Below are 12,524 nucleotides of genomic sequence, written 5' to 3' on the forward strand. Positions count from 1 at the left end.
CCTGACGACAGGCCTCTTGACCATCAGTGGTTCGGGAAGAAGGAGGATGAGGAAAGGCAGCAGTGGATGGATGTGAACATTGGCTCCCAAGAGCTGTTCGGGATTTCCAGCTGCTGGGGAGGGAGGCTGTGCAGTGAGTGTCCTTCTCCAGAGACTTGGAGCCCCAGCTAATACTCTCAGTGGCTCAGGAAGCATCAAGTTCACTGTTGTCCAGTGCCCAGGGACAGAGTGGATGCAGCGTAGGTGCAGCCGTGGTATGCCTGATTGGGAAGACATATAAGCATCAGTAGTAAAACGGAAAAATACTGCTGTTTTAATAATCTGGCAAACGCTCAGTACCCCAACGCAAAGCCCTGGAAAACTGCATTGGAGATCTGGACTCATCCCAGAGGCTAAAATGGGGTTTCCTACTTTCTTCCTAAATCTAAATATCAGTACCCATACACTCAGAAGTGCCTGCAAGGTATGGCTATAACAGCCTGCAAAGCTGGTGTCAGCTCCACCTACCTACCCAGCCAGCAACACCGCTCTCAGCAAAAGAAAGAGAAGAAAAAGCATCTCCAAAAGCGTCCCTGCTTCCCACACAGACAGAAAACCAGGAGGCCGCCATGTTGAGTGTGCAGGATCAAAGCTGAGCAAAGGGGGACTGTGCCTAAGCCCTGACCTTCACCACAGGGACCCGGTCACTACTGAGACACGATCCTAGGACTGTCATCTCCCACCGGTCAGAGCAGCACGCGCCTCCCCGGCTGCTCTGACCGGAATCAGGAATCAGGGGTGAGGGACTGCCTCAAAGGTGTAGCCGCAACTCCCTCCTTTGTGCGTCAGGGCAAGAATGCGGGGAGAAGAGGGAGACTGCACTCTCCAAAATGACTTCCAGCCCTAGTTTCTTTCTTTTTTTTTAATTTTTAATTTAATTTTTATTTTGTATTGGAGTAGAGTTGATTTACAATGTTGTGTTAGTTTCAGGTGTACAGCAAAGTGATTCAGTTATACATATACATATATCCACTCTTTTTCAGATTCTTTTCCCATATAGATTATTACAGAGTATTGCGTAGAGTTCCCTGTGCTATACAGCAGGTCCTTGTAGATGATCTATTTTACATGTAATAGTGTGTATCTGTTAATCCCAAACTCCTAATTTATCCCCCCACCATGAACCTTTCCCATTTGGTAACCATAAGTTTGTTTTCAAAGTCTGTGAGTCTGTTTCTGTTTTGTAAATAAGCTCATTTGTATAATTTTTAAGATCCCACATGTAAGTAATATCATACGATATTTGTCTTTCTTTGTCTGACTTACTTCACTTAGTATGAAAATCTCTGAGTCCACCCGTGGTGCTGCAAATGGCATTATTTCATTCTCCAGCCCTAGTCTGTAACCAAATTTAGAGAGGTTTCCAGACCTGAAGAGAATACACCCATCGGCCCCAAATCCCCATGCGCTCTGTGGCTAATCAGAGTCAGGGTCTCCCCATAGGTGCTGTGCCCTGGGATTAGGCCACTTATGAGCTCTCTGTGTATATGTGTCTGTGTGTGTATATACGTGTTTGTTTGTTTTTTCCAGAAAACCCACGGGAGTCATGTTTCGATCCTGGTCCCATCAAGAACGGCACGCGAGTGGGGTCCGACCTGAAGCTGGGCTCCTCCATCACCTACTACTGCCAGGGGGGCTATGAGGTGGAGGGCTTCTCCACCCTGAGCTGCATCCTGGGGCCTGATGGGAAGCCTGTGTGGAATCATCCCCAGCCAGTGTGCACAGGTGGTGGAGCCCAGGGCTGTGGTGGAGGGAACTAGGGAATGCCAGAGGCAGAAGGGGCTGGAGGCTAGGGGAAGGGGCAGGCAGGATATGGGCCTCACAGGAGGGTTCCTTGGGTTCGCCATGAATGACAAGGGCTGGAAATTCCCCAGGTGTACCAGTCCCTGTCAATGTGTCATGTCTCTCAGATCACATAGTGTCCTCACCCCCACTCCAATAGATATCCTCAGCGGTGGCCCGAGACATGCCAGCAGCCCACACCACGGAGAGGGGAATCTAAAAGTGACCCTGAGATTGTTCCCGGTCCTAGGGGAAATCACTGAGGGTTCAGATGTGTAAAACTAAGACCAGCAGGGTGGGCTAACTCCAAGGGCAGCTGGGTTAGCCATGGGGTCTTGACAAAAGGGATCGGATGGAGTGCCGGAACTTCAGGAGCATGGCGGCCACCTAAGTTGAAAAGTAAAGAGGCCCCTTTGCCCAGGTGGGAGAGGCTGGCTCTGAGGTCCACCCCTCGTGGGACTGGGACCATGGCTGGGTCGCGTGAGCTGTCTGCTCCCAGCGGGCTATTCTGGGCAAACCTCTGCTCCTTAGTTGTGCAGACACTAAGTGTCCAGGTGCAGACATCAGCCGTGGGGTGGCAGACCATCTCCGGGTCCCACCTGTAGGCAGAAGAGGTTCCTAAAGTGCTCCCGAAGGCTGGGCCTCCAGGGACCAATGCCAGTGTCACTAGTTAGAGGACAAGGACTGGCCGGCACCCAGGAGGGCCTTTGATAGCATCGGGGGTGGTGGGGGGATTCAGGCCACATGCCAGGCCAGGGATGGATGTCTTTGGGCAGGGCGGGGCAGGGCAGGGCATGTCCCCAGAATTCCTCTCCTCCACATTAGTGGCTTCAGACCTCAGAGCAGCCCCACCAGGGCCAGAAGGTCAGGCTGAGAGTGGGCAGAGACGGAGGGTGGACAGCTGATGAGAGGCGCATGAGGTCACCTGGCCCTCTACCTGATTTCTTTTTCAGCCCCCTGTGGGGGACAGTATGTGGGTTCAGATGGAGTGGTCTTGTCCCCTAACTACCCCCAGAACTACACCAGTGGACAGATCTGCCTGTATTTTGTCACCGTGCCCAAGGACTACGGTATGGATTTTGTGTATATTTGTTTATGTTTTCCAACGCCTTCCAATTCCACTCCAAATTGTTTCCACTCCTATCGTGCCAATGGGCCGAGCAGCCTCCCTCAGAGGACAGCTGCGTGCCGTTGCTCTGCAGTGGGCTGTAGAGTACGCTCCTGATACACACGGGAGGAAGGGACCAGTGAGACCTGCTGGAACCAAGGGTGGGGTGGTTAGGGAGGGACCAACCAGGACAGAGGGAAGGCAGGGTGCACCGGGGGCTCCCTAGCCCAGCCCGGGTCTGCATAGAGGTGCTGCAGACCCAGGCCGACCGGGAACCCAGGGGAGGGTGGCAGAGCGCCAGGAAGAAGGAAAGGAGTGGGACTGAGCTGGACTTGAACGTACAGGTGAGGGAGCTGGGCGCCCCATCATTCCACTGTTCCGTCTGTGAGCGGGAGCCTGGTCCAGCAGCAATTGGTAGGATGAGCAAGAAAAAAAGAGAGCAGCAGGTCAGGGCCCTGGAAAGGCAGAGAAACCTTCAGATTCCAAGAGGCCCCGGCAAAAAGAAGCCAGCCTTGTCACCTGGTTAGCAGTGGGACAGGCAAGAGTCCTGGCAGCTCTGGAGGATTCAGGAAGTTCCTGAGGGTCACAGGCTGGTGGTACCCGGGCAATCAGTGACTGGCCGGGCCGCTTTCTCCCTGAATCTCCTCTTTGTAGGAAGAGGAACAACTATTTCTAAACAGAGTTGGCATTAGTGGGGTAAAGGTCATGTATATATATCCTGACCATCTGAGATGGGGCAGCCTGCAGAGAACTGGCTGCTTTTTCCCAAGAGCTAGGATGGACCGAGCATGGGGCAAGGCCTGATCATTCACCAAACATTTATTAAGCACCTCCTAGGGACCTCGCACTCTGCTGGGAACCAGAGCTGCAGAGATGAGAGAGACGTGTTTTCTGCCCTCTGTAAATTCCCAGCCTCATCTTTACCCACAGCTCTTGCCGTCGGGCACCACTCCCACACCAGCACCTGCACACTCGTGTGTGTGGGCACACGCTCCCCGGCACATGCATGTGGCGGGAGCTTTGGACCTGTAGGATCACAGTTAGGAAAGTACTGAAAGGTTGTCCAGTCCCACCTGCCACCCAGAGCCGAGTCCTCGATAGCTGGGCTGCAAAATTCCTCCAGTAATAAAGAGCTCACGCCTTTGCAGGCCGCCAGCCCCGAGGCTGGGCAGTTTCACTGAGCTGGAACCTGTATGTGGAGAGCTGACTCTAGGAGGGGTCGTGATCTGTCCCAAGCATCTTCTCTTTTTTAGTGATGCTAAGCCCAGGGATTTAGGTGCAGATTTTTGCCTCAGGTCGGAAATACTTGTCCCCAGCCTGTGTCTCAGCCTTAACACCCTCTCCTCATAGATCTTTCTTTGACCCCCTATCTGAAGTGGACTGCCTTGCCTTATCACTTTTCTCTCACTGCCTCTAAAATGTAACACTATCTGAAATTATTTTGTTTATCTATTTGCTTAAGTGGTTTTTTTTTTTTTTTTTCACTTTGGACTGTCTCTTATGCACCCAGCCAAATGGCAGACCGGGGCAGGCAGAATGTATCAGGGTCTGAAATGGAGCTGTGCCCCCCATGGCCCCGCAGGGTCAGTAACCCCAGCCTCTCCAGCAGTGACTGGCAGAGATGGGACAGTTGAGGAAAGACCCTGTGATAGCCATCAAAGGGCAGGGCCCTTAGGTCTTGTCTGAAAGGGGACTCCTTGAGGTCATGGTCCACCAGTTTTTCAACCCCCTCCCATGAGCTAGTTGCGTGGCCTTGGGGAACTCAACCTCTGAGCTTCAGTTTCTTTGTCTATAAAATCAGATATCTGGAAGAGTCAGTGTTGAAGAAGATGACGTGCATGGCAAGCATGGTACCCAGCACAGAGTAGGTGCTCAATACATGTCATTTTGCCTCTGTCCTTGGATTTGCCAGAGGGAAATGAGGTAGAGATGTTTGCCTCTTCCATGGACAGTTGCTCCTTCCTCAGGAGAAGGCTGCTACTCAGCACCCTCATGCCTCTTAAATGTGTGGGATCTTGTATCCAGGGGATGCCCTCATTGGCTGGATCTTCGAAGAAAAAGTGAAGGAAAATACAGGGTCCTGAGATCAACATGGAACACGGGGAAGTTACGGAAAGCTCTTCGTTTTCCTAGAGTAGCTGCTGCCACTGCAACTTGAGAAAGGACTAGGGTTAGCCTGGCTGCTCGTGCAGTCCACAATATCATCTTGACCTGCGTGGAGAATGCCAGCCCGATCCTTCCCAGGTCCCCGCATCCCTGTGCCCAGTGTCTAATCAGCCAGTGGAAAGGCTCAGCAAGCAGTTAGCCCTATGAACCGACAACCTCCTCTGAGGTCGCCCTGCTCCTCCAGCTGTCCAGGGCTCCCCCCCAGCACGGCCGCCCAGCCTTGCCCCTGAGCTCTCTGCACCGTGTCTCCTCCGCAGTGGTGTTTGGACAGTTTGCCTTCTTCTACACGGCCCTCAACGACGTGGTGGAGGTGCATGACGGCCACAACCCGCACTCGCAGCTCCTCGGCTCCCTCTCGGGCTCCCACACAGGTACCCAGGGCTGGGCCAGCACGGTGAGGGTGGTGGGCGGGGCGTCGCGGGGAAGGAGGAGGGAGGCCCTGTGAGCAGGGCGTGGCCACGGGTGGAGCCACACCTTTGTGTTTGTCGTACGCTGCTGCTGTCAGCTCCTCATGACACCACATAGAAGGAAGCTTCAGGGGCTACCCTCACCCCAAGCTGTGTCTACACGCCCCCAAGTGGTATAGCATTCCCCTGTGGGTTGATATTGAGACCCAACCTGTTTTTCTAATGATAAACATGTTGCACTTTCATTGTAGAAAACTTAGCGGCAAGACAAATTAATTGTGTAGAGAATTAAAATAAAAACCACCCCGAAAGAACCACTGAAAAGGTGGAGTGTATTTCCTTCCAGTCTTTATATCTACTTGGACTTAATCTTTTACATTTTTTATTGAACACAACAATATACGTATTTTTATTAAAATGTTCATTGTGAGCATTTCTTTTTTTATTTTCCTCTGTAATAGGATTTTTAAATGCTGCATAAAAGTCTATCATATAGTTATTTAAAATTTATGTAATGAATTCTCTATTATTGAACATTTAGATTATTTTCTTATTTTTCACTCTCATGAATAGTAATTCAGTATAGTATACATATATCTTTGTATACATCTCTATTACCTTAGAATATCTAGAAGTAGAATTGCTAAGTTAAAGGAAATGTGTGATCTTTAAGGCTTTTTATAAAGATTGTCAAATATCGCTCCAGAAAGTTCTTAACCATTTTGTTCACCAACAAATAAGAGGACATGTTTTTGCAGCTCAATAACAAAAGAACAAACAACCCAATCCAAACATGGGCAGAAGACCTAAACAGACATTTCTCCAAAGTAGACATACAGATTGCCAGCAAACACATGAAAAGATGTTCAACATCACTAGTCATTAGAGAAATGCAAATCAAAACCACAATGAGGTATCACCTCACACCAGTCAGAATGGCCATCATCAAAAAACCTAGAAACAATAAATGCTGGAGAGGGTGTGGAGAAAAGGGACCCCTCTTGCACTGTTGGTGGGAATGTAAATTGATACAGCCACTATGGAGAACAGTATGGAGGTTCCTTAAAAAACTAAAAATAAAACTACCATATGACCCAGCAATCCCACTACTGGGCATGTACCCTAAGAAAACCATAATTCAAAAAGACACATGCACCCCAATGTTCACTGCGGCACTATTTACAATAGCCAGGACATGGAAGCAACCTAAATGCCCATCGACAGATGAATGGATAAAGAAGATGTGGCACATATATACAATGGAATATTACTTGGCCATGAAAAGGAACGAAACTGAGTTACTTGTAATGAGGTGGATGGACCTAGAGTCTGTCATACACGGTGAAGTAAGTCAGAAAGAGAGAAACAAGTACCTTATGCTAACGCACATATATGGAATCTAAAAAACCCGTACTGATGAACCTAGTGGGAGGGCAGGAATAAAGACGCAGACACAGAGAACAGACTTGAGGACACAGTAGGGGAAGGGGAAGCTGGGACAGAGTGAGAGAGTGCCACTGGCATATATACACTACCAAATGTAAAATGGATGTCTAGTGGGAAGCTGCTGTACAGCACAGGGAGATCAGCTCGATGCTTTGTGAACACCTAGAGGGGTGGGATAGGGAGGGTGGGAGGGAGGCTCAAGAGGGAGGGGATATGGGGGTATATGTATACATATAGCTGACTCACTTTGTTGTACAGCAGAAACTAACACAATATTGTAAAGCAATTATACTCCAATAAAGATATTTTTCAAAAAGAAAGAGGGCACGTTTTATTCTCACAAAACCTAGGTAATTAAGAAAACAAAAACATCATCAGTTTGAAAAGTGAAAACGGTATCTCATTTTTTAATTTGCCTTTTTTTATTACAACTTAGGTTAACCTTGTATAATGTAATTATTGGCCCATGAATTTTTTATTTGTGAATTTACTTGTAAATTATTTTTGTATGTATTTAGTAGAGCTCCATATTATTAGAAGCTATATATATTAAATGCCATAAAAACCTCTTATCTATAGTATATGCTATGAAAAACCTTCCCCTGTAGTTTGTCATTTGCCATTTAATTTTCTTCAGGTTAGGTTTTAATGTCAGAAAATCTAAGTTTCCCATGATATTAAATCTATTAATGCTTTCTGTTATAGTTTTCTCCTCTACTTTTCTGCTGACTAAATAAATATTCCTCTGGGTTTTCCTTTACTTCTTTTTTAGTTTCATTTTTTCTTTTAATACCTTTGGAATTATTTTGATTTATTATTTGAACTAGGGAACACCTAACCAACATCTTGCAAATTTAGTTAAATCAGTTGTTTTAATGAAATTTTCAAAATGCCAGATTCACATATATTAAGTTTTTATAAAGTTAAAGGTATGTTTCTAGACTCCTCTGTTTATTCTTGTATCAGTATCAAAAAGCTTTAATTAGTGTAACATTATAATAATGTTTAACACTATAATAATTTTAAACATATGGTTCTGTAAGTCCCCATTGCCATTCTTTTTTTTTGCGGTACATGGGCCTCTCACTGCTGTGGCCTCTCCCGCCGCGGAGCACAGGCTCCGGACACACAGGCTCAGCGGCCATGGCTCACGGGCCCAGCCGCTCTGCGGCACGTGGGATCTTCCGGGACGGGGGCATGAACCCGTGTCCCCTGCATCGGCAGGCGGACTCTCAACCACTGCGCCACCAGGGAAGCCCCGCATTGTCATTCTTGATTTTGAATTTTTTATTGATTATTCTTGCTTAATTTTGCTTCCAAATAACTTTTAGAAATCTTATATCAAGTTAAAAAATTTGCATTGGAATATTCATTGGAATTCCATTAAACTTATAGATTAATTGGGGGAGAACTCACATGTTTATAATAGTAACTCTATTTCCCATTAGGAATATGGTATGTCTCTCTATTATCTTTTGAAAGAAACAAACAAAAAACACCTTTGGAAAGGTGCTATAATTTTCATTTAGGCAGTATCCATTTTCTGTTAACTTTATTTCTAGATATTTTGTGGAATTTTTGTTGCTGCTACTGTAAATGAGTCTCCCCCCGGCATCACCTGCCGGCCCCACCATTATATTTTCTAAGTGGTCTTTGCTAGTATATTAGAAGACTGATATTTGAGGTATATTCATCTTGTAAAGTCACTGAACCCTCCATAATAATGCTAACACTGCCAACTGATTCTCCTGGGTCCTCTAGGCAAGAAGCGATGTCATCTGAAAATAAATTTGTCTCATTATTTTATCTCTTTTCAGTAGTTTTTCTTTTACTTTCTTCCATGGTTATTGGTCTAGTCAGGTATATTACCTTAACATCAATGTTAATATTTTATACGTCAGTAAAAAAATCTATTTTGTGGTTACTTTAAATGTAACACCATCGCTTACATAATATCCTATGATGATGTTTAATCTCTTTTGTATTAGTGGTTATACACAAGAAGAACAAAATAATCTGAAGAAAAATAGGAGGAGAGATGTCATGAAACAAAAGCAGAGGTTAATTAATTAGAAAATAATAACAAGCTCCACAGACTGAATGGTATATTCATAGTTGCCCTTCTCAGCTGGATCAGAGGTTTTATATTGTTTAGTTTGTTTCATTTTGTTGGCTTCATTCTGTTTTATATTCAACTTATCAATTCTTCTGTAGACTTTGTTATTGTTTTATAATTAACTGAACCCCGCTTTTGTTTCATAACGTCTCCCCTTTTTTTCAGATTATTTTATTCTTCTTGTTGTAACTTTTTGAATTGAGAGTTTTGTTTATTTTCTCTGTGTAATAAAGAAGCATGTTTACAGCATATATATATTCACCTCTAAGCGTAGTTTTGGCTTCATGCCATAAATTTTGATATGTACTATTTTCATCGTCATTACTTTCTCAATAACCCATGATCATGATTTACTCTTTCTGCCCAAGAGTTGTTTAAGGATGTCTCTTCTTTTTCCCCAAGAACCTGGATTTTGTTCCCGTTACATTTAAACATTTGTGTTAATCTCTATTTTTATTGCCAGGTAGTTAGAGAATGCAGCCTGTACCATTTCTACTTTGGGGATTCAATGAGGTCCTCTCAGTAGCCAAGGACATTTTTTTTAATTCCTTAATTATCCGAGAAGAATGTGTGTTCTCTGTTGCGTAGAGAGTCCACGTGGAGAGAAGGGGTGAGCTCAGGCCCTGTGGTCACACTGCCTGGTCTGTAATCTCAACTCTCCAACTTGCATGCTAGGTGCTTGCCGTCACAATCCTTGGCCACTCCGAGCTTCAGTTTCCTCATGTGCAAAGTGCAAAAAGTAAAACTTCTACCTCCTAGATTTACTGTTAGGATTCAGTAAGCTTTGTAATAGCCATTAGATAAGGCTTACTCATTTTGTGTGTGTGTGTGTGTGTGTGTGTGTGTGTGTTATGAGGGCCTCTCACTGTTGTGGCCTCTCCCGTTGCGGAGCACAGGCTCCGGACGCGCAGGCTCAGCGGCCATGGCTCACGGGCCCAGCCGCTCCATGGCATGTGGGATCTTCCCGGATCGGGGCACGAACCCGTGTCCCCTGCATTGGCAGGCGGACTCTCAACCACTGTGACACCAGGGAAGTCCAAGGCTTACTCATTTTTATTATTCAAACCCATTATATCAGTGGTTCTCAATGAAATGGAACACCCCACACATACACACTCATCCAAGAGTGTAAATCAGGATTTTGGAGGGTAAGGTGCTTTTTCAAAATCTCTTGATAGATAGATAGATATAAGTATATCCATAGATATAGAAGTATAAGCATAGGTACAGGTAGAGAGATAGGTATACACTTAGGACCTGTAGATATAAATATGGATATAGGTATAGGGATAGATAGAAATGTAAACGACCAATAGAAATAGAAACAAATAGGGATAGAGATAGATGACTATCTATCTCTAGTGGGTGGATGGATGGATAGATAGATGGATAGAGAAATAGAAGTATAGGACCTATATACATTAATATCAATATCCTCAGATCACCTCTTACTCCTCATATAGAGGAACACTGATGATGATCCTTTGGTGCTGATGGGAGTGAACTGTGTCCCTGTCCCTGAGGCTGGGCTGGGGGAGAAAAAGAAAAGCTTAAAGACCACAACTCAACAGTCTTCATTTTGTTTTTCTATTTATGTATCAATGAGAATGTTGTGTGAAAGTGTCTGCCAGCACAATTGTGATATTTTTTTGTCTTCCTGTGTTTCTAACAATTTTGTATCTGTGTTTGCCTGATTTATCTTTTCTCATTTTCCTTGAGAGTCTTTTTCTTTTAAGAGGAAGTTTACTTATAAGTGAAACACGTGGCCTGCTATCTGTCACCTTGTTTTGTTCGTTCTGGGGTTTTGTTTGTTTTGTTTTGCTTTTGCTTCTTCACGTTTCCATTCGTACCTGACCCATCTCTAATTTCCAAGCTTTGCTGATACATTTGGACTTTATCAATGTTATTAGTAATTATTTTATAATTATGGACTTCTTCCCCAAGAACAAGTTTTTCCATTTGCATTTAGTTTTGTTCCCTCTTTAACAATAATTAATTGGGTTTAACTATATTTTCCTAGTTGTCTTTATCCCTGATAGTTTTTGATTTCCCTACTTTGGTTCGTTTTTTAAAAGTAGGGCTCCTCACTGCAGTACTTTCTGTCACCTTGCATGTATGAGAATGCCTTTCCTTTGATGTATCATATAAATGACAACCTGATTATAAATCAGATTATGGGCCACAAACATTTCAAAGCTGCAGTGGTTACTTTATTCCAATAGTTAATATTATAGATGAGTTGAAATTCAACCTGATTCTTTGTCCTTGTAGGCAACCCACGCTTTTCTCTTTTAAAAACCGTTCACATTTTTTTCTTTATTTTTAAAATGGAAAAGCCCACGAGGATTGTTGTGGTGGAAATCTCTTTTCATTAATTAGATCCGGCACTTTGTGAACAATCTCATTCAAAAACCTCAAGCCTTTCTCAAGCTTAGAAAGTTGTCTTCCTTCTTAAATTATTTTTTCTCGTTCAATTTCTCTTGTCTTCTCTCTCTAGAATTCTTGATATATGCATATTGGATTTTTTTTCTGCCTGTCTTCCATGTCACTTGTCGTTTCTCTCATTAGTTTAATCTCTTTATCCTTTTTCTGTGGATTCTGGAAGAATTTCCCAAATTTAATCTCCACTTTGCTGTTCAATTTCTGCAGAATCCAGCTCCATGTGCTAGAGTTTCTCATCTCTTTGTAGCTTTTACTGATCTCAGATCTGTTCTTTGACACATCTTCCTCTAATTTCAGAGACGCAATGCTGAATTTAATCTTGTGACAACCGCTATTAAAAATCTTCTGAGATTTTTACCTGTTCTTTGTTGTAGTTCACATAAAGATACTTGCTTTGACTTCTGAGAGGTCTCCTACCTTAAAACTTTGGAATCTTTTCTTATGTCCAGTGATTTTACTGTGTGTTTATTCCTGGAGAGGGAGAGCTGCATACGTCCATCACTGGGAGTTGAAATGGATCCTGTGAGAGATTACGGGGGGGTCCTACTCCACAGGTATCCGGCCAGATGATGGAAAAATGGAAAAGTTGAGTTTGTTCTGCTCACATTTATTGAGAGGAGGAACTAGAGATGGTGGTGAAAATCAAGAAAAGCTTTTCTTCATGAGTTTCTTTTTGCTTTGGCAGCCAGAATTTAGCTGGGCAGTGACTCCTAGGCTCAGCCACCTGGGATCTATGTAAATCTAAGTGTGTTGTGAAAAAGGCTCTCTAATCCCCATGGCCAGTAGCATCACATGGGCTTTTTGGAAGCACTGGTGGACCCCAGATGTGCCTCCCAACGGCTCCTTGGGTGGTTCCAACTCCAAGCCTCCCTGAAGTGATGTAGCCTGGCTTTCTGTAACCCCCACTTCCCTTCTGACGGTGGGGTCAGCAGATAGTCCCAGGGGTCCCTAAGGCTATGGAGGGGCAGCATGCAGAGTGGTCATGCCACTGCCCGTCACCCCACATTCTCCCTCAGCT

At 44.7% G+C, this 12,524-nt stretch overlaps 1 protein-coding gene across 2 annotated transcripts in view; it reads left to right on the forward strand.

Moving 5' to 3' along the window:
• Nucleotides 1–12,524, forward strand: part of CSMD2 (CUB and Sushi multiple domains 2) — a 665,093-nt gene that overhangs the window by 529,344 nt on the left and 123,225 nt on the right. For both annotated transcript variants that reach the window (XM_029230811.1, XM_029230813.1), the window contains exons 30-32: nt 1,570–1,764; nt 2,775–2,891; nt 5,353–5,466. In XM_029230811.1, coding sequence (XP_029086644.1) covers nt 1,570–1,764; nt 2,775–2,891; nt 5,353–5,466 — 426 coding nt within the window. The remainder of the gene's footprint in view (nt 1–1,569; nt 1,765–2,774; nt 2,892–5,352; nt 5,467–12,524) is intronic.

Source organism: Monodon monoceros, unplaced genomic scaffold (assembly GCF_005190385.1).
Source record: "Monodon monoceros isolate NGI ecotype Baffin Bay Population unplaced genomic scaffold, NGI_Narwhal_1 Super_Scaffold_18, whole genome shotgun sequence".
NCBI lineage: Eukaryota > Metazoa > Chordata > Mammalia > Artiodactyla > Monodontidae > Monodon > Monodon monoceros.